This window comes from Hyperolius riggenbachi, chromosome 1 (assembly GCF_040937935.1).
Source record: "Hyperolius riggenbachi isolate aHypRig1 chromosome 1, aHypRig1.pri, whole genome shotgun sequence".
In the NCBI taxonomy this organism is placed as follows: domain Eukaryota; kingdom Metazoa; phylum Chordata; class Amphibia; order Anura; family Hyperoliidae; genus Hyperolius; species Hyperolius riggenbachi.
The window spans coordinates 168,976-191,500 of NC_090646.1; the positions used below are offsets into that span (position 1 = coordinate 168,976).

Below are 22,525 nucleotides of genomic sequence, written 5' to 3' on the forward strand. Positions count from 1 at the left end.
TCCAATCGATCCCGCGGATCGAGCGGGAAATCACAACGTGTGTGCCCAGCATATGAATGGCAGCAATGTAAATATTCCCTTTGAAAATCAACAGGTGAATTTTAATTGGCTGTTGTTGGCTCCACCCACTCTCTTCAATATTCATCCCATTCACCCAGTGACCAACTGTGCAAAGTTTGAGAACCCTGCCATTAACAGTGTAAGAATGGCTGCTGTTTACATTTTCCTATTATTTTTGGCTCCGCCCACTTTTTGTAACCTGGACACACAGTCACTCAATGACCAAGTTTGTGAGCTTTCAGGTTCCTGGCATCAAAAATGTGTGAATGGAAGCAGTTTATCCACCAAGGAGATCTGATTGGCTGTTTGTGGCCCCACCCTTTAGTGAATTTGGACCCCAGTCATCCAATGACCAACTGTAGCAAGTTTGAAGCCTCTGCCATTAACAGTGTAAGAATGGCAGCAGTTTAAATATTCCCCTTGAAAATCAATAGGTGAATTTTGATTGGCTGTTGTAGGCTCCACCCACTTTCTTGAATCTTACTCGGATTCACCCAGTGACCAACTGTGGCAAGTTTGAGAACCCTGCGATTAACAGTCTAAGAATGGCTGCAGTTTACATTTTCCCATTTAAAATGCATGGCTGAAATTTGATTGACTGTTTTATGCTCCGCCCACTTTTCCTGGATTTGTAACCCCGGTCACCAAGTGACCAACTGTGCCAAGTGTGGGGACTCTGGCTTGATTACTGTGAGAATGGCAGCCTTTTACATTTTTTCCATTCACTTTAATGGGTGGAATCTGATTGGCTGTTTGTAGCTCCGTCCAGGTGTGCAGGGGGGCCGCGAGACCCCCAGAACATATCATCCCAGGTAGTAAGGGATCTGTGTACCAAGTTTCATTCAAATCGGTCAAGCCGTTTTCGCGTGATCGCGGCACACACACACACACACACGCACGCACGCGCACACGCACACGCACACGCACACGCACACGCACACGCACACACACACGCACACACACACACAAACATACATCCGATTTTATATATATAGATTAAACTTATGATTAAAAATGCTATTTGACATTTTATAAAGTCACAATGAACTACCATAACCATAACATGATAATTGCTATCGTCACTAATTTCAAAATCAGATATTGTTCCCAAAGCAAAGAAAGACATGGCAACCTTGGTCTGTCTGGAACTGTTATCTAAATCTCCATAAAAGTAAAAACAATTTCCCTTAGCCTAGTTTCAAATATATTCTGAAGATTTTGCTATTTGCACTTGTTTAAGAAATAACTCTAGCTAGCATATAACTGACACTAATTCTTGAAATGCATATATATCAGCCTTATTTGAATGATCATAGTTAACTAAAAATAATATAGAAGACAGGGTTTCAGTGTGGTTATAACAGAAATCTGACAAGAGTGTGTGTTGTGCTGCAGGGCTGCTGCAGTTGCTATGTGTCTGTGTGTGTGTGCTGTGCACAGACCAGGCCAGCTGCTGCCTGCTGGCCAGCTATTAGCCTTAGGTATAGGTTAGGTTAGGGATTAGGGAATAGGATCACTGTGTTATTGTGTAGTTAGTACTGTAGTACTGCAGTCAGTGCTAGTAGTTGTTAGAGTAGTAGTACTACTGTGTTAGCTTACTACAGAACTGCTGTACTGCTGAGCAGTGCCAGTGTGACAGTTAGTGTCCTCTCCTCTGCTGTCTGACTGTCACTCGGCACGTGGCACTTGGCACGTATCAATTGGCATGTGTCATGTGGCAATTAGCACGTGTCACTTGGCACGTGTCACGTGGCACTTGGCACGTGTCACATGGCACTTGGCACGTGTCACTTGGCATGTGGCACGTGCCAAGTAGTGTTGGGCGAACAGTGTTCGCCACTGTTCGGGTTCTGCAGAACATCACCCTGTTCGGGTGATGTTCGCGTTCGGCCGAACACCTGATGGTGTTCGGCCTTTTAAGTTCGGGTTCGCCCCGAACTTCTAATGGCCGCCGAACACGGCCGAACAGGGCCCCTGTTCGGCCGAACAGGGCCCTGTTCGGCCGAATACTGCCCCCCTATGGGGTCGCAGGCATAAGGGGGGAGCATGCCCCGATCGCGGGGGGGGTCGGAAATTCCCCCCACCCCCTCCGCTAGCGCTCCCCCCTCTGCCCGCTTCCCCATTCAAAAGTTTAAGCAAAGTACCTGTAGTGGATGGCCTGGCAGTGGGCGGCACTGTGGAGTGAGGAGGAGGAGTCCGGAGAGTGACGAGTTGAGGGAGGCCGGGCAGCGGGCGGTTCAGCGGAAGTACCCTTGTGGTACTTCCGCCCTTTCTCTGACCTCACGCCCGCTGCCCGGCCTCCCTCAACTCGTCACTCTCCGGACTCCTCCTCCTCACTCCACAGTGCCGCCCACTGCCAGGCCATCCACTACAGGTACTTTGCTTAAACTTTTGTATGGGGAAGCGGGCAGAGGGGGGAGCGCTAGCGGAGGGGGTGGGGGGAATTTCCGACCCCCCCCGCGATCGGGGCATGCTCCCCCCTTATGCCTGCGACCCCATATGGCCCCCAAAAGCTGGATGTTCGGAAAGTTCGGGGTTCGGCCCGAACATGCCGAACATCTCGGCCATGTTCGGCGAACTTTCCCGAACCCGAACATCCAGGTGTTCGCCCATCACTAGTGCCAAGTGCCACGTGCCAAGTGACACATGCCAATTGCCACCTGCCACATCCGGCATGCTCCTGGTAGAGTTGGGCCGAACCTCCGATTTTAGGTTCGCGAACCGGGTTCGCGAACTTCCGCGGAAGGTTCGGTTCGCGTTAAAGTTCGCGAACCGCAACAGATTTCAATGGGGATGCGAACTTTGAAAAAAAAAAAATTTATGCTGGCCGCAAAAGTGATGGAAAAGATGTTTGACGCAAAGCAGCTTTTTAAGGGCAGAAATCACATTGAATGCTAAATGACAGGCCTAAAGTGCTTTAAAACATCTTGCATGTGTATACATCAATCAGGTAGTGTAATTAAGGTACTGCTTCACACTGACACACCAAACTGTTCACTGAACAGAACAGGTATACAGTGGCGGGTTCACTGAACAGAACAGGTATGCAGTGGCGGGTTCACTGAACAGAACAGGTATGCAGTGGCGGGTTCACTGAACAGAACAGGTATGCAGTGGCGGGTTCACAGAACAGGTATGCAGTGGCGGGTTCACAGAACAGGTATGCAGTGGTGGGTTCGCTGAACAGGTATGCAGTGGTGGGTTCGCTGAACAGGTATGCAGTGGTGGGTTCACTGAACAGGTATGCAGTGGTGGGTTCACTGAACAGGTATGCAGTGGTGGGTTCACTGAACAGGTATGCAGTGGTGGGTTCACTGAACAGGTATGCAGTGGTGGGTTCACTGGACAGGTATGCAGTGGCGGGTTCACAAAACAGGTATGCAGTGGTGGGTTCACTGAACAGGTATGCAGTGGTGGGTTCACTGAACAGGTATGCAGTGGTGGGTTCACTGAACAGGTATGCAGTGGTGGGTTCACTAAACAGGTATGCAGTGGTGGGTTCACTTAACAGGTATGCAGTGGTGGGTTCACTGAACAGGTATGCAGTGGTGGGTTCACTGAACAGGTATGCAGTGGTGGGTTCACTGAACAGGTATGCAGTGGTGGGTTCACTGGACAGGTATGCAGTGGTGTGTTCACTGAACAGGTATGCAGCCAGGGACAAGCTAAGCCTAACTAATCTTTCCCTATGAGAGACAGTGCAGCAGCTCGCCCTACTCTCACTAATGCAGGCAGGCACACGAGTGACCGTAATGGCCGCCGCTGCCTGCCTTATATAAGGGGGGTGGGGCTCCAGGGGCTAGTGTAGCCTAATTGGCTACACTGGGCCTGCTGACTGTGATGTAGAGGGTCAAAGTTGACCCTCCATGGTGCATTATGGGGCGAACTGAACTTCCGCAAAAGTTTGCCTGCGGGACGCGAACGCGAACCACTGAAGTTCGCATGGAACCGTTCGCAGGCGAACCGTTCGGCCCAACTCTAGCTCCTGGCAGACGTTACACCTGCTGCATTGCCCTGCTCCTGCTGCCTTTGCTGCTCCCACCGCCAGGGTGCCACAGGCCACTGCTGCTGCTACCATCTATATTTATCCCAAAACACAATTGCTGTGTAATTTTTTGGAGGTATCTGGGCTGAAAACTGTCATGTCCCAGTTGTGCGGTTGGACTTTGGACACAATGTGGGTTGTACGACCGCTGTCTGGAACCTAGTCCTGATGTTAACTGACAGCCATTTTTTTTGGGGGGGGGGGGGGGGGGGGGGGATTTTAAATACATGCCTCATTTACCCTAAAAAACGTTTTTAAATCAATTTAAAGGCCACTTCCGTTTTTTCTGTCCAGATATCCGAATCCGGACGGATAACCCGGATACTGAGGTTGGATATCCGATTCGGATTCGAAATTTTTGAAATCGGATATCCGACCCGGATCTGGATATCTGGGTATCCAGATCCGAATCCGAATTGGATCTGGATTTTGAAAAGGGGTATCCGAGCAGCACTGCTGGATCGTAAAAAGCAGCAAATCACATGTAGTATAAAACAGCCCTAAGTGGAGCAAGCCTGCTTATTGTTTCTCTAGATTGCCCCTCCCAGTCCCAGAGAGTATTATGAGAGTTGGGGAGAGAAGAGGACCTGACCCAGATACTGGAAGATCCTCCTAGTTTGTTATCACCACACACACTCTGCTCTCTTATCTCTCTGCAGCCCTGAACTATGGAAAAGGGTCACCTTATCTCATTCCAGGGGAGGGGCCCCCTCTATTATCATTACCAACCTCACCGGCTGTGGCCTTCAACTGCCAGCCAAACTAGCAGGTGGCCATGACACAATGACACCAAACACAATGCTCAGTACAGTCAGTAACTACAGAATGACAGCAATGGGTAACTTGTATTTTACAGTCACCACACTGTGTATGTACTAACACTGCATGCACTAACACTGAGCTCACTAATGTCCAGATCACACTTACTGACCATACACTTACTCTCAGCTCACACTCAGCATGCGGTCACACTCACCTCACAATCAGCATGCAGTCACACCCAGCACACACTCATACTCAGCACACACTCACCATAATTCACTCTCAGCTCACACTCAGCATGCAGTCATACTCATTCACACTCAGCTCACACTTAGCATGCAGTCACACTCAGCTCACACTCATACTCAGCACACACTCACCATACATTCACTCTCAGCTCACACTCACCATACATTCACTCTCAGCTCACACTCACCGTACATTCACTCTCAGCTCACACTTAGCATGCAGTCACACTCAGTTCACATCCAGCATGCAGTCACACCATACATTCACACTCAACTCACACTCAGCATGCAGTCACACTCACCATACACTCACACTCAGCATGCAGTCACTCTTAGCACACACCCAACATGCAGTCACACTCACCATACACTCACACTCAGCATGCAGTCACTCTTAGCACACACCCAACATGCAGTCACACTCACCATACACTCACACTCAGCATGCAGTCACACTCAGTATGGAGTCAAACTCACCATACACTTACACTCAGCTTACACTCAGCATGCAGTCACACTTAGCTCACACTCAGCTCACACTTAGCATGCAGTCACACTCAGCTCACACTCAGTTCACACCCAGCATGCAGTCACACTCACCATACATTCACACTCAACTCACACTCAGCATGCAGTCACACTCACCATACACTCACACTCAGCATGCAGTCACTCTTAGCACCCACCCAGCATGCAGTCACACTCACCATACACTCACACTCAGCTCACACTCACCATACACTCACACTCAGCATGCAGTCACTCTTAGCACACACCCAGCATGCAGTCACACTCACCATACACTCACACTCAGCTCACACTCACCATACACTCAGACTCAGCATGAAATCACACTCACCATACACTCACACTCAGCTCACACTCAGCATCCAGTCACACTCACTATACACTCACACTCAGCTCACACTCAGCATGCAGTCACACTCAGCTCACACTCAGCATGCAGTCACACTCAGCATGCAGTCACACTCACCATACATTCACACTCAGCTCACACTCAGCATACAGTCACACTCACCATACACTCACACTCAGCTCACACTCACCATACACTCACACTCAGCATACACTCACACTCAGCTCGTACTCAGCATCCAGTTACACTCACCATACCCTCACACTCAGCTCACACGCAGCATCCAGTCACACTCACCATACCCTCACACTCAGCTCACACTCAGAATCCAGTCACACTCACCATACACTCACACTCAGCTCACACTCAGCTCACACTCAGCATGCAGTCACACTCAGCATACCCTCCCACTCAGCTCACACTCAGCATGCAGTCACACTCAGCATACCCTCACACTCGGCTCACACTCAGCATGGAGTCACACTCACCATACACTCACACTCAGCTCACACTCAGCATGCAGTCACACTCACCATACCCTCACACTCAGCTCACACTCAGCATGGAGTCACACTCACCATACACTCGCACTCAGCTCACACTCAGCATGCAGTCACACTCAGTATACATTCACACTCAGTACATACTCAGCATGCAGTCACACTCAGCTCACACTCAGCATGCAGTCACACTCACTATAAACTCACACTCAGCACAGATTCAGCATCCAGTCACACTCACCATACATTCACACTTAGTACACACTCAGCATGCAGTCACACTCAGCTCACACTCAGCATGCAGTCACACTCACCATACATGCACACTCAGCACATACTCAGCATGCAGTCACACTTAGCTCACACTCAGCATCCAGTCACACTCACCATACACTCACACTCAGCATGCAGTCACACTCACCATACACTCACACTCAGCTCACACTCAGCATGCAGTCACTCTCACCATACACTCACACTCAGCTCACACTCAGCATGGAGTCACACTCACCATACACTCAGCTCACACTCAGCATGCAGTCACACTCACCATATACTTGCACTCAGCTCACACTCAGCATGCAGTCACACTCACCATACACTCGCACTCAGCTCACACTCAGCATGCAGTCACACTCACCATACATTCACACTCAGCACATACTCAGCATGCAGTCACACTCAGCTCACACTCAGCATGCAGTCACACTCACTATACACTCACACTCAGCACAGATTCAGTATCCAGTCACACTCCCCATACATTCACACTTAGTACACACTCAGCATGCAGTCACACTCAGCTCACACTCAGCATGCAGTCACACTCACTATACACTCACACTCAACACAGATTCAGTATCCAGTCACACTCACCATACATTCACACTCAGCACATACTCAGCATGCAGTCACACTCAGCATGCAATCACACTCAGCACAGATTCAGCATCCAGTTACACTCACCATAATCTCACACTCAGCATGCAGTCACACTCACCATACACTCACACTCAGCTCACACTCAGCATGCAGTCACACTCACTATACACTCACACTCAGCTCACACTCAGCATGCAGTCACACTCACCATACATTCACACTCAGCACATACTCAGCATGCAGTCACACTCAGCTCACACTCAACATGCAGTCACACTCAGCTCACACTCAGCATGCAGTCACACTCAGCTCACACTCAGCATGCAGTCACACTCAGCACAGATTCAGCATCCAGTCACACTCACCATACACTCACACTCAGCTCACACTCAGCATGCAGTCACTCTCACCATACACTCAGACTCAGCTCACACTCAGCATGGAGTCACACTCACCATACACTCACACTCAGCTCACACTCAGCATGGAGTCACACTCACCATACACTCACACTCAGCTCACACTCAGCAGGGAGTCACAGCTCACACTCAGCATGGAGTCACACTCACCATACACTCACACTCAGCTCACACTCAGCATGCAGTCACACTCACCATACACTCACACTCAGCTCACACTCAGCATGCAGTCACTCTCACCATACACTCACACTCAGCTCACACTCAGCATGCAGTCACACTCACCATACCCTCAGCTCAAACTCAGCATGCAGTCACTCTCACCATACAATCACACTTAGTTCACACTCAGCAATACCTAAGAACCCAGGTGAGACCTGTCATCCCTAGGCCACACCCCTCTGTATCAAGCCTATTAATCATTTTAATGGACCCTCCCAATTGCAGGACAATATCTATTAGTGCTTTAGACCAGTATTTCTTAACATTTTATTGGTATGTACCCCTTTTAAAACCCTGTACTCACCAAGTACCCCCAGCATAGTAACCATTATCACATGTACCCCTTTAATCGTAGTACATGATAATTGGTTCTAAACAATTTCCATGCGTGTACTATTGCTTTGAATTAGCTAAAATACTAATTTGGTGGTGTTTAAATGAGATTTACGATCTTCTAAAATTTTAAATTTGGTCTTCTTGGTCAAGTATATCAAGCCCGAGTACCCCCTGGAACCACCAGAAGTACCCCCTGGGGTACGCGTACCACACGTTGAGAACCTAGGCTTTAGACCACTGTAAAGGTTAAAACCCACTGTTTCCATTCTCCCTATTGCATATCGTGGTCTGTTATAGTGGAAGCGCACATTTTTCCTGAGACATACTGTATATTGCATAAAAAGTACTCACTGCCAGTAACCCAGCATATTATTAACTTGGTAGTGGAAAGTAGAATAAAGTGCAACAGGTATTTATAAATTGCAGGGATACAGCAACACCTAGTGGTCATAATACAAAACCCCGGACTTACTTTTCTGGGGAAATATCACCATAACTTCACAAATTTGCACTCATTGTAGTCAGTTGGGCAGCTAATCTAGCCCCGCCTCAGGTTCCTCTGGATCAGTGAAGAACCTTGTGGGCTCACCGGCTACCACCTGGAGACTGGCTGGAAATAGCAGTGTTGGTGTTTGGCCTGAAGCCTCCTGTTTATCGTAGTAAAAGCTCTGCGGTTCTGCTGTCCCCAGAGAAGACAGAGGAGAACATCAGTCAGTGGTCCCCAGCTTGTGGACCTCTTTAGGAAAAGCATCTCTATGCTTGAATATGAACACCTGCAGAGGAGACCCGGGCAGACTCGGCAGTGCCGGCACGTGATGCATCCTTTCCACAGCAAGAAATGGTGCTAATTCATCCTACGAGAGAGGTGTTTGGATTAGGGTCTCAGCAGAGCCAGTTGGGTTGTCAAAAATTTTAAAGATGTTGCAGATCGAGGGTTTAAAAAAACACAATATTAACGTTATTAATGTTATCAACTTTTTTCAAGTAATGTGCAGTACTGTAAACGTAAACTAACGTTATCAACTTTGTGCAAGTAATGTTCAGTACTGTGATCGTTAACTAACATTAATACACTGTGACTGTGCAGGATTGGAGTTTAAAAAAAAAAAAAAAAAAAAATCATAACGATATTAATGTCAGCTAATTTCTACCTTTAAAGAGAACCCGAGGTAGGATTTACTTATGCTAGTGGGGCACAGAGGCTGGTTGTGCACACTATCACCAGCCTCTGTTGCCCCATGGTGTGCCTCCAGGACCCCCCTGCGCGCCGCTATACCCCCCGCAGTGCTGGCGACATGCAGTGTGTCGCCAGCACAATGTTTACCTATGTCGTGTCTGTTAGCGCCGCTCCCCCGCCTCCTCTGTATCGGCGCTACCCGCCCGCGTCCCTTCCCTCCCGCTGATTGGAGGGAAGTGACGCGGGCGGGTAGCGCCGATACGGAGAAGGCGGGGGAGCAGCGCTGACTGACAGCGCATAGGTAAACATTGTGCTGGCGACACACTGCATGTCGCCAGCACTGCGGGGGGTATAGCGGCGCGCAGGGGGGTCCTGGAGGCACACCATGGGGCAACAGAGGCTGGTGATAGTGTGCACAACCAGCCTCTGTGCCCCACTAGCATAAGTAAATCCCACCTCGGGTTCTCTTTAAAGTACAGTACTCTTAACATTAGCTAACTATAATCTATCTATATATATAATAGAGTAAGTGCCTCAACCTTCAAACAAGAAGAAGAAGTAGCGCCCTGCCCCCAGGGCCGGTCCAAGCAAGAAGAAGGGGCTGGTCCAAGCAAGAAGAAGTAGTGTCATATCAAACCAAGGGCAAAGAGGGATAATTTGCATATTCAGTAGCAGTGCATTGTGGGTAACCACAAATGTTCACTTATAGCTGAATTATTGCAGATTTGCTTCTGTTTTAAGAAGGAAAATTACACCAAGCTTTGCTTTTTTTTTTAGTAGGAGGGCTTTTTGGTCTCCTTTATCCCCCTATACATTCCGAGTGGTTTGGGTCACCCTGAGCTGCTTGGTTACTCTGTTGTACTGGTCCAAGCCCTATCTCATACAGCCATATCAATCCCTGCTATGTACTGGTGAGGAATAGTGTTGGGCGAACATCTAGATGTTCGGGTTCGGGCCGAACAGGCCGAACATGGCCGCGATGTTTGGGTGTTCGACCCGAACTCCGAACATAATGGAAGTCAATGGGGACCCGAACTTTTGTGCTTTGTAAAGCCTCCTTACATGCTACATACCCCAAATTTACAGGGTATGTGCACCTTGGGAGTGGGTACAAGAGGAAAAAAAAATTTGCAAAAAGAGCTTATAGTTTTTGAGAAAATCGATTTTAAAGTTTCAAAGGGAAAACTGTCTTTTAATGCGGGAAATGTCTGTTTTCTTTGCACAGGTAGCATGCTTTTTGTCGGCATGCAGTCATAAATGTAATACATATAAGAGGTTCCAGGAAAAGGGACCGGTAACGCTAACCCAGCAGCAGCACACGTGATGGAACAGGAGGAGGGTGGCGCAGGAGGAGAAGGCCACGCTTTGTGAGACACAACAACCCAGGCCTTGCATGAGGACAAGAAGCGTGCGGATAGCATGCTTTGTACCGCCATGCAGTCATAAATGTAATAAAGATAAGTGGTTCAATAAACAGGGACCACGCGGCAACGCTAACCCAGCAGCAGCAGACGTGATGGAACAGGAGGAGGCGGAGGAGGAGAAGGCCACGCTTTGTGAGACACAACAACCCAGGCCTTGCATGAGGAACCGCCATGCAGTCATAAATGTAATAAAGATAAGTGGTTCAATAAACAGGGACCACGCGGCAACGCTAACCCAGCAGCAGCAGACGTGATGGAACAGGAGGAGGCGCAGGAGGAGAAGGCCACGCTTTGTGAGACACAACAACCCAGGCCTTGCATGAGGTACCGCCATGCAGTCATAAATGTAATAAAGATAAGTGGTTCAATAAACAGGGACCACGCGGCAACGCTAACCCAGCAGCAGCAGACGTGATGGAACAGGAGGAGGCGCAGGAGGAGAAGGCCACGCTTTGTGAGACACAACAACCCAGGCCTTGCATGAGGTACCGCCATGCAGTCATAAATGTAATAAAGATAAGTGGTTCAATAAACAGGGACCACGCGGCAACGCTAACCCAGCAGCAGCAGACGTGATGGAACAGGAGGAGGCGCAGGAGGAGAAGGCCACGCTTTGTGAGACACAACAACCCAGGCCTTGCATGAGGACAAGATGCGTGCGGAAAGCATGCTTTGTACCGCCATGCAGTCATAAATGTAATAAAGATAAGTGGTTCAATAAACAGGGACCACGCGGCAACGCTAACCCAGCAGCAGCAGACGTGATGGAACAGGAGGAGGCGCAGGAGGAGAAGGCCACGCTTTGTGAGACACAACAACCCAGGCCTTGCATGAGGACAAGATGCGTGCGGATAGCATGCTTTGTACCGCCATGCAGTCATAAATGTAATAAAGATAAGTGGTTCAATAAACAGGGACCACGCGGCAACGCTAACCCAGCAGCAGCAGACGTGATGGAACAGGAGGAGGCGCAGGAGGAGAAGGCCACGCTTTGTGAGACACAACAACCCAGGCCTTGCATGAGGACAAGAAGCGTGCGGATAGCATGCTTTGTACCGCCATGCAGTCATAAATGTAATAAAGATAAGAGGTTCCATAAACAGGGACCGGCAACGCTAACCCAGCAGCAGCAGCAGCTCACGTGATGGAACAGGAGCAGGCGCAGGAGGAGAAGGCCATGCTTTTTGAGACACAACAACCCAGGCCTTGCATGAGGACAAAAAGCGTGCGGATATAGCAGCAATGCTTTTTGCCGCCATGCAGTCATAAATGTAATACAGATGAGAGGTTCAATAAACAGGGACCGGAAACGCTACACCATCCCAGATGTCCATTGGTCATGTTACTTGGTTGGGGTCCTGGAGTGTTGCGTAGTCATTTCCAATCCAGGATTGATTCATTTTAATTTGAGTCAGACGGTCTGCATTTTCTGTGGAGAGGCGGATACGCCGATCTGTGACGATGCCTCCGGCAGCACTGAAACAGCGTTCCGACATAACGCTGGCTGCCGGGCAAGCCAGCACCTCTATTGCGTACATTGCCAGTTTGTGCCAGGTGTCTAGCTTCGATACCCAATAGTTGAAGGGTGCGGATGGATTGTTCGACACAGCTACGTCATCTGACATGTAGTCCTTGACCATCTTCTCCAGGCGATCGGTGTTGGAGGTGGATCTGCACGCTTGCTGTTCAGTGGGCTGCTGCTGCATGGGTGTCAGAAAATTTTCCCACTCCAAGGACACTGCCGATACCATTCCCTTTTGGGCACTAGCTGCGGCTTGCGTTGTTTGCTGCCCTCCTGGTCGTCCTGGGTTTGCGGAAGTCAGTCTGTCGGCGTACAACTGGCTAGAGGAGGGGGAGGATGTCAATCTCCTCTCTAAAGTCTCCACAAGGGCCTGCTGGTATTCTTCCATTTTGACCTGTCTGACTCTTTCTTCAAGCAGTTTTGGAACATTGTGTTTGTACCGTGGATCCAGAAGGGTATAAACCCAGTAATTGGTGTTGTCCAGAATGCGCACAATGCGTGGGTCGCGTTCAATGCAGTCTAGCATGAATTGAGCCATGTGTGCCAGAGTCCTACCAGAATCCTCATCATCCTCTTGTGAGCGTTGTGATAGTTGTTGTGATGCATCATAGTCGTCACCTTCCTCCTGGTCTGCTTCTGCTGACCATTCGCGCTGAATTGTGGAAGTCCAACGTGCACCGCTCTGGCCCTCGTCAGTGGTGGCAGGAAATTCCTGCTCCAACTCCAGCTGTTCCTCCTCCTCTTCTTCGTCATAGCTGCTGGGGCCAGCGTTCCCTGAGGCGGATGGCCTGATGTTGGTACCATCACGCTGATCGTTTTCTCCTTCAGATTCCCCCAGTTGCATCATGACAGCTGTTTCCTTGATTTTCAACATTGACCTCTTCAGTAAACACAGCAGTGGTATGGTAATGCTGACTGAAGAGTTGTCACTGCTCACAAGCAACGTGGATTGCTCAAAATTTTGGAGGAATTGGCAGAGGTCCAACATGTTGGCCCAATCGGATCCACAGAAGCTTGGCAGCTGTCCGGATGCGCCTCGGTACTGCGCCGTCATGTACTGGACCACTGCACTCTTCTGCTCACAAAAGCGTGCTAGCATGTGCAGCGTAGAATTCCAGCGCGTAGGGACATCACACAGCAAGCGATGGTGGGGGAGATTGAAGCGCTCCTGCATCTTGGCGAGTGCCCCTGAAGCAGTACTGGAATTTCTACAATGTTTGGCCACTCGACGCACCTTCAACAGAAGATCAGCCACGCCTGGGTATGTCCTCAGGAACCGCTGAACTACTAGGTTCATCACGTGCGCCAGGCAAGGGATGTGTGTCAGCTTAGCCAACCTTAAAGCGCGAATGAGATTACTCCCATTATCACACACAACCATGCCCGGTTTCAGGTCCAGCGGTGCCAGCCACAAATCCGTCTGTTCCTTTATTCCCTTCCAAATTTCCTCCCCTGTGTGCTGCTTATCCCCAAGGCAGATCAGCTTCAGCAACGCTTGCTGACGCATGCCAACAGCTATGCTGCACTGCTTCCACGATCCTACTGCTGCTGGGTTAGCGTTTCCGGATGAGGTACAGCTTTGAGATGCGTTGGAGGAGAAGGAGTCAGAGAGGTAGGTGCTGCTGTTGTTATCCAGTGGGAGGGACGGCGGTGCAGCTGTTTGCGGCATGGGCAACACCCGCGCCGTAGCAGGTGAGGAATCGCTGCCAGGCTCCACAAGGTTCACCCAGTGCGCGGTAAGGGAGATGTATCGACCCTGTCCGAACGCACTCGTCCAAGTGTCAGTGGTGAGGTGAACCTTGCAGGCAACGGCATTCTTCAAGCTTCGGGTTATTTTGCTGACCACGTGCTCATGCAACTCAGGCACTGCAGAGCGCGCAAAGTGGTAGCGGCTGGGAACCACGTAACGTGGGATGGCCACTGACATCATGCCCTTGAAGCTGTTTGTCTCCACCACTCGATATGGCAGCATTTCGCAGGCCAGAAGCTTGGCTATGCTGGCTGTTACTGCTACGGCCCGGGGGTCATTTGCTGGCAATTTCCTCTTGCGCTCAAACATCTCCGACACAGACAACTGAACCGTAGCGCTGCACACGGAAGGGCTGTTGGTTGTTGTGTTTGATGAAGACTGGGAGACCTCAAGAGCACTACTCCGGAAAGTGACAGTGTCAGCGTCGTCTGATGTTTGTGAATGTTGTGAACCACGCAATGGCTGGGCCACTGCTGCTGCTGAGGCGGGTCTGGTGGTGAGTCTGGTGAACCCAAGGGAGGCAGTGTTGCTGGTACCCTGTCCTGCCGCGTTTGCCCACAGAGTGGGATGTTTGGATAGCATGCGGCGGCTCATGCTGGTGGTGGAGAGGTTGTTAATACTTTTCCCCCTGCTCAGGCGGGTCTTGCACACCTTGCAAATCGCCATGGTAACATCCTCAGTGCAGTCTTCAAAGAAAGCCCAGACTTTGGAGCACCTGCCTCCTTGCTGGCGATTTCTGTTTGCTCCTCTTTTGCCTCTCACTTGAACTTCCACGCTTGTGGTGCCTGAAATTGCGCGCCGCCTACCTTGTGGCACAAGGCGAACTCGTGCAGCAGTGGGTTCTTCAACAGACTCATCTGTGCTGCTGCTACGACGGCGATGTTCTCGTTCACAAACAAAATCTGGGTCTATGTCCACATTGTCCATACCCTCCTCTTCCATCTCCTCAAACTCGTCATATGTCATTGTGGGGGGCCGCCGCCGTGGAGTAGAGCTCCCCAGAACAACCTCTGCGCAGCTCACTCCAACGTCGTCTTCCAGATCTTGTCGGCCGACCTCCTGCAATTGCAACCCCTCCTGCCCAACTTGCTCTGGGATTTGGGTTTCCGAGTCCTCCTCGGACTCGCCTTGTATTTCAGTGCGCGGTGCATTTCCCACAGTTAATGGTTGTGAATCCGGGCACAACATTTCTGGCTGTTCCTCCATTGACCTTTGAAAGGTGGAAGTTTGTTGGGCTGGGAATAGCTCCTGCGAATACCCCATTGTGTCCTGAGGTAATTCATCGGACTGGTTATCTGGCAGTTGTGTGCGTGGTGTCGCTGCCGGTTGTGTCAGCTTTGTGCCCACTGGCTCCTTGTAACTGGCTGAGGACTCGGACCTCGTGCGTGATGTGCTGGTGCTGCTTAACCCACTGCTGGACGCTTGAGAGGTCATCCAAGTAATTATCTGGTCCTGTTCTTTTGGATCTGTGAGGGTTGTTGTCCTGGACAACATGGGCGGTATTGAGTGGGTTTTCTTGGGTGCTCCCCTGTGGCCTGTACGTGAACCGTCAGGGGAAACACCTCTTCCCTTGCCCCTTCCTCTTTCACCGGATTTCTTCCTCATTTCACTTATCCTTACAGTACACGCTGACTGGCAGCAGTACAGTGGCAGTACAGAAATGCTATACAGTACCACTATTCCCAGCAGCGACACAGAGCACAATGCTATACAGTGGCGGGAGAGCGGTGTACCACTATTCCCAGCAGCGACACAGAGCACAATGCTATACAGTGGCAGGTGAGCGGTGTACTACTGTTCCCAGGCCCAGCAGACACAGAGTGGAAGTAAACACAATGCTATATAGTCTGGCTGAGCGGTGTACACAGAGTGGCAGTACACACAATGCTATATAGTCTGGCTGAGCGGTGTACACAGAGTGGCAGTACACACAATGCTATATAGTCTGGCTGAGCCGTGTACACAGAGTGTCAGTAAACAATGCTATATATAGCGTGGCTGAGCGAGGTACACAGTGGCAGTACACACAATGCTATATAGTCTGGCTGAGCGGTGTACACACAGTGTCAGTAAACAATGGTATATAGTCTGGCTGAGCGGTGTACACAGAGTGGCAGTACACACAATGCTATATAGTCTGGCTGAGCGGTGTACACAGAGTGGCAGTACACACAATGCTATATAGTCTGGCTGAGCGGTGTACACAGAGTGGCAGTACACACAATGCTATATAGTCTGGCTGAGCCGTGTACACAGAGTGTCAGTAAACAATGCTATATATAGCGTGGCTGAGCGAGGTACACAGTGGCAGTACACACAATGCTATATAGTCTGGCTGAGCGGTGTACACACAGTGTCAGTAAACAATGATATATAGTCTGGCTGAGCGGTGTACACAGAGTGTCAGTAAACAATGGTATATAGTCTGGCTGAGCGGTGTACACAGAGTGGCAGTACACACAATGCTATATAGTCTGGCTGAGCGGTGTACACAGAGTGGCAGTACACACAATGCTATATAGTCTGGCTGAGCCGTGTACACAGAGTGTCAGTAAACAATGCTATATATAGCGTGGCTGAGCGAGGTACACAGTGGCAGTACACACAATGCTATATAGTCTGGCTGAGCGGTGTACACACAGTGTCAGTAAACAATGGTATATAGTCTAGGTGAGCGGTGTACACAGAGTGTCAGTAAACAATGGTATATAGTCTGGCTGAGCGGTGTACACAGAGTGGCAGTACACACAATGCTATATAGTCTGGCTGAGTGGTGTACACAGAGTGGCAGTACACACAATGCTATATAGTCTGGCTGAGCGGTGTACACAGAGTGGCAGTACACACAATGCTATATAGTCTGGCTGAGCGGTGTACACAGAGTGGCAGTACACACAATGATATATAGTCTGGCTGAGCCGTGTACACAGAGTGGCAGTACACACAATGCTATATAGTCTGGCTGAGCGGTGTACACAGAGTGTCAGTAAACAATGCTATATATAGCGTGGCTGAGCGAGGTACACAGTGGCAGTACACACAATGCTATATAGTCAGGCTGAGCCGTGTACACAGAGTGTCAGTAAACAATGGTATATAGTCTGGCTGAGCGGTGTACACAGAGTGTCAGTAAACAATGGTATATAGTCTGGCTGAGCGGTGTACACAGAGTGGCAGTAAACACAATGCTATATATAGCGTGGCTGAGCGAGGTGCACAGTGGCAGTACACACAATGCTATATAGTCAGGCTAAGCCGTGTACACAGAGTGTCAGAAAACACAATGCTATATATAGCGTGGCTGAGCGAGGTGCACAGTGGCAGTACACACAATGCTATATAGTCAGGCTGAGCCGTGTACACAGAGTGTCAGTAAACAATGGTATATAGTCTGGCTGAGCGGTGTACACAGAGTGTCAGTAAACAATGGTATATAGTCTGGCTGAGCGGTGTACACAGAGTGGCAGTAAACACAATGCTATATATAGCGTGGCTGAGCGAGGTGCACAGTGGCAGTACACACAATGCTATATAGTCAGGCTAAGCCGTGTACACAGAGTGTCAGAAAACACAATGCTATATATAGCGTGGCTGAGCGAGGTGCACAGTGGCAGTACACACAATGCTATATAGTCAGGCTAAGCCGTGTACACAGAGTGTCAGAAAACACAATGCTATATATAGCGTGGCTGAGCGAGGTGCACAGTGGCAGTACACACAATGCTATATAGTCAGGCTGAGCCGTGTACACAGAGTGTCAGTAAACAATGGTATATAGTCTGGCTGAGCGGTGTACACAGAGTGTCAGTAAACAATGGTATATAGTCTGGCTGAGCGGTGTACACAGAGTGGCAGTAAACACAATGCTATATATAGCGTGGCTGAGCGAGGTGCACAGTGGCAGTACACACAATGCTATATAGTCAGGCTAAGCCGTGTACACAGAGTGTCAGAAAACACAATGCTATATATAGCGTGGCTGAGCGCGGTGCACAGTGGCAGTACACACAATGCTATATAGTCAGGCTAAGCCGTGTACACAGAGTGTCAGAAAACACAATGCTATATATAGCGTGGCTGAGCGAGGTGCACAGTGGCAGTACACACAATGCTATATAGTCAGGCTGAGCCGTGTACACAGAGTGTCAGTAAACAATGGTATATAGTCTGGCTGAGCGGTGTACACAGAGTGTCAGTAAACAATGGTATATAGTCTGGCTGAGCGGTGTACACAGAGTGGCAGTAAACACAATGCTATATATAGCGTGGCTGAGCGAGGTGCACAGTGGCAGTACACACAATGCTATATAGTCAGGCTAAGCCGTGTACACAGAGTGTCAGAAAACACAATGCTATATATAGCGTGGCTGAGCGAGGTGCACAGTGGCAGTACACACAATGCTATATAGTCAGGCTAAGCCGTGTACACAGAGTGTCAGAAAACACAATGCTATATATAGCGTGGCTGAGCGAGGTGCACAGTGGCAGTACACACAATGCTATATAGTCAGGCTGAGCCGTGTACACAGAGTGTCAGAAAACACAATGCTATATATAGCGTGGCTGAGCGAGGTACACAGTGGCAGTAAACAATGCTATATATATAGTGTGGCTGAGCGAGCGGTGTACTACTGTTCCCAGCAGCGACACACAATGACTGGGGGGGACCCTGGCTATCGTGGCTGGAGAGCGAACTACCCTGCCTGCCTACCCAAAGCTAAACCCACAGAGAAATGGCGGAGATATGACGTGGTTCGGGTATTTATTTACCCGAACCACGTGACCGTTCGGCCAATCAGAGCGCGTTCGGGCCCGAACCACGTGACCCGTTCGGCCAATCACAGCGCTAGCCGAACGTTCGGGGAACGTTCGGCCATGCGCTCTTAGTTCGGCCATATGGCCGAACAGTTTGGCCGAACACCATCAGGTGTTCGGCCGAACTCGAACATCACCCGAACAGGGTGATGTTCTGCAGAACCCGAACAGTGGCGAACACTGTTCGCCCAACACTAGTGAGGAACAAAAGTCTGAAACAGGCTGTCACATGTGGGTTTGATATGACTATGTAAAATTTAAAGCTATAGAGCTTGATTCACAAAACGGTGCAAACTGTTTAGCATGTGAAGTGCCGTTTGTGGACTTTTGGGCGCGCAAAGTGCCGTGATTTGCGCTATTGCGGTCTTTTGCGTGCGCGATTTGCCGCGATTTGTGCGATTGCGGACTTTTGCGCGCGCAAAAGACCGCGATTGCGCAAATCGTGGCACTTTCCGCGCGCAAAAGTCTGCGAACGGCACTTCACGTGCTAACTGTTTAGCAGTTAGCACACCCATGCTTAACAGTTTGCACCGATTTTTGAATCAGGCCCATAGGCTTGCTTGACTTACCAAGGGTGAAAAGGAATAATTTGCATATTTAGTAGCGGTGCATTGTGGGTAACCACAAATGTTCACTTATAGCTGAATTATTGCAGATTTGCTTCTGTTTTAAGAAGGCAAATTACACCAAGCTTTGCTTTTTTTTAGTAGGAGGGCTTCTTGGTCTCTTTTATCCTCCTATATACATTCCGAGTGGTTTGGGTCACCCTGAGCTGCTTGGTTACTCTGTTGTACTGGTCCAAGCCCTATCTCATATAGCCATATCAATCCCTACCAAGAACCGATAAGGACTGAAAGTCTGAAATAGGCTGTCTCATGTGGATTTGATATGACTTTATAAAATGAAAAGCTGTAGGGCCTGATTCACAAAGCAGTGCAAAATGTTTAGCATGGGTGTGCTAAACAGTTAGCACGTGAAGTGCTGCGATTCGTGCGATCGCGGTCTTTTGTGTGTGCAATTTGCCGCGAGTCGCACGATTGCTGAGTTTTGCGCGTGCAAACTGCTGCGATTCGCGCAAATTGCACGCGCAAAAGACCGCGATCGCGCAAATCGCGGCACTTTGCGCGTGCAAAAGTCCACGAACGGCACTTCACGTGCTAACTGTTTAGCACACCCGTGCTTAACAGTTTGCACCGCTTTGTGAATCAGGCCCATAGGCTTGCTTGACTTACCAAGGGTGAAAAGGAATAATTTGCATATTTAGTAGCAGTGCATTGTGGGTAACCACAAATGTTCACTTATAGCTGAATTATTGCAGATTTGCTTCTGTTTTAAGAAGCCAAATTACACCAAGCTTTGCTTTTTTTTTAGTAGGAGGGCTTTTTGGACCCTTTTATCCTCCTATACATTCTGAGTGGTTTGGGTCGCCCTGAGCTGCTTGGTTACTCTGTTGTACTGGTCCAAGCCCTATCTCATACAGCCATATCAATCCTTGCCATGTACAGATGAGGACCAAAAGTCTGAAACAGGCTGTCACATGTGGGTTTGATATGACTGTGTAAAACTTAAAGCTAAAGGCTTGCTATACACCAGTGGGTCTGGATGCTTGCTTGGGTTACTAAGGGTGAATAAGAATAATTGGCATATTTAGTAACAGTGCATTGTGGGTAACCACAAATGTTCATTTATAGCAGAATTATTGCAGATTTCCTTCTGTTTTAAGAAGGCAAATTACAGCAATACAGTGTGTGGCATTGCAGGAAGTGACGACAGTGGAACACACGCTGGAAAACGGAAGAGGTGAGGCATCCCCGCCCGCTGCCTCTTACTAATAGTGGCGGCTGCTACTGTGCTTAAAGGAGTACTATCGATTGAAACGACTTTTTTTTTTAATACTGTATATTAGTGTACACATTACCACTAGTGCTAGGGGCACTTTATTTATTCACCCAGGTCTCTCTCTTGCTATCCCTGCTTAAAAATTCATTTCTCACACAGCTCATAGTAGTTTGGGTCACCCTGAGCTGCTTGGTTACTCTGTCACACAGCTCACAAATATATTTCACTGTGTCACTCACAGCATGCAGGAGACATGAGGAGAAATAGGCTGATCTGAGGTGGTAACAGGTAACTAAATGAGCTGGAATATTGCTGGAATATAACTAGCTATAAACAATAGTCTGTGTTTACACTCAGACTGGCTGTCTGCTTGTGGTGATTCACTCCAGGCTGCATCCACTTTACAAGCTGCTGAGAGGGGCAGACCACTGTTTACAATTAGCATTATTAGTATCTTTATCAGTCAAGAGAAGCAAAGATAATAAACACACATTGCTAGAATCTTTAACCCCTTACCACCATATCAATAAGATTCTTTCAGCAAGGTGATAATTAAACTATAAACTGAGGAGTTGATAGCAACTCCCCTGTGCAGACATGGGCTTAGCCCTCTGGGAGCCCTCAGCATATAGATACATTTGTATCCAACACTGACGGCCAAAACTGACGGAGGATTTTACAGCTGAGAGGAACAGCTGTGTGAGGAATCAAATTGCTACTAGTACTTGTCCTAATGTGTGATACAACATACAGCATTTAAAAATAAATGCATACATCGATAGTATTCCTTTAAGCAGGAGGGGGAGCGCACATGGGGGACCCAGGTGAGGGAGGGAGGGAGGGGGGGTTCCTGCTGAGCTTAAGCTGGAGGGGGAGCGCACATGGGGGACCCAGGTGAGGGGGGGTTGGTTCCTGCTGAGCTTAAGCTGGAGGGGGAGCACACATGAGGGACCCAGTTGAGGGGGGGTCCGACCCCCCCTCCCCGCCGCTGTGCCCAATACCCCCTTCCTGCTAGAGATGAGCGTAATGACGTAATTATGATTTCGCGAAATTTCGCGTAATTAGTGTAATTACGATTATGGCCGTAAGTACATAATCGTAATGAAGAAGGATTTCGCGAAATTTCACGTAAGCGTAATTTTCGCATAATTTTCGCATTACAGTGGGTATTACGAAATTAATGCGTATGGCCATGCTCCCAAGCGGAAAAGTTGACGCATGGATCAATGTTAGGTAGCCGCCGACTTTAAGGGTTAATAGCAAAGCCCCCTTAAATGCTAAGAGCCTCAAATTTGGAGAATATATTAAGGAGATCAGAAGGAATAAGAGGAAAATTTTTTTTTTCAAAAAGACCTTATAGTTTTTGAGAAAATCGATGTTAAAGTTTCAAAGTAAAAATGTATACATTTAAAAACCCGCCGACTTTAACGGTTAATAGCAAAGCCTGCTTAAAGTTTAGGAACACCAAATTCCCAGGGTATATTAAGGGATCAATGGGAATAAGAGGAAAAAAAACATTTTTCAAAAAGACCTTATAGTTTTTGAGAAAATCGATTTTTAAGTTTCAAGGGCAAAAATGTCTTTTAAATGCGGAAAATGTCAGTTTTTTTTGCACAGGTAACAATAGTGTATTATTTTCATAGATTC

At 48.8% G+C, this 22,525-nt stretch overlaps 1 protein-coding gene across 3 annotated transcripts in view; it reads right to left on the minus strand.

Moving 5' to 3' along the window:
* LOC137562121 (retinol dehydrogenase 12-like) overlaps positions 1 to 22,525 on the minus strand; it is a 171,278-nt gene that overhangs the window by 131,632 nt on the left and 17,121 nt on the right. Inside the window, exon 1 of one of the 3 annotated variants that reach the window (XM_068273470.1) lies at positions 8,824 to 8,930. The exons of the other annotated variants lie outside the window; for them this stretch is intronic. Coding sequence (XP_068129571.1) covers positions 8,824 to 8,845 — 22 coding nt within the window. The 5' untranslated portion in view covers positions 8,846 to 8,930. Of the gene's footprint in view, positions 1 to 8,823; positions 8,931 to 22,525 lie in introns of those variants that run through there. 3 annotated transcript variants of the gene reach the window in all.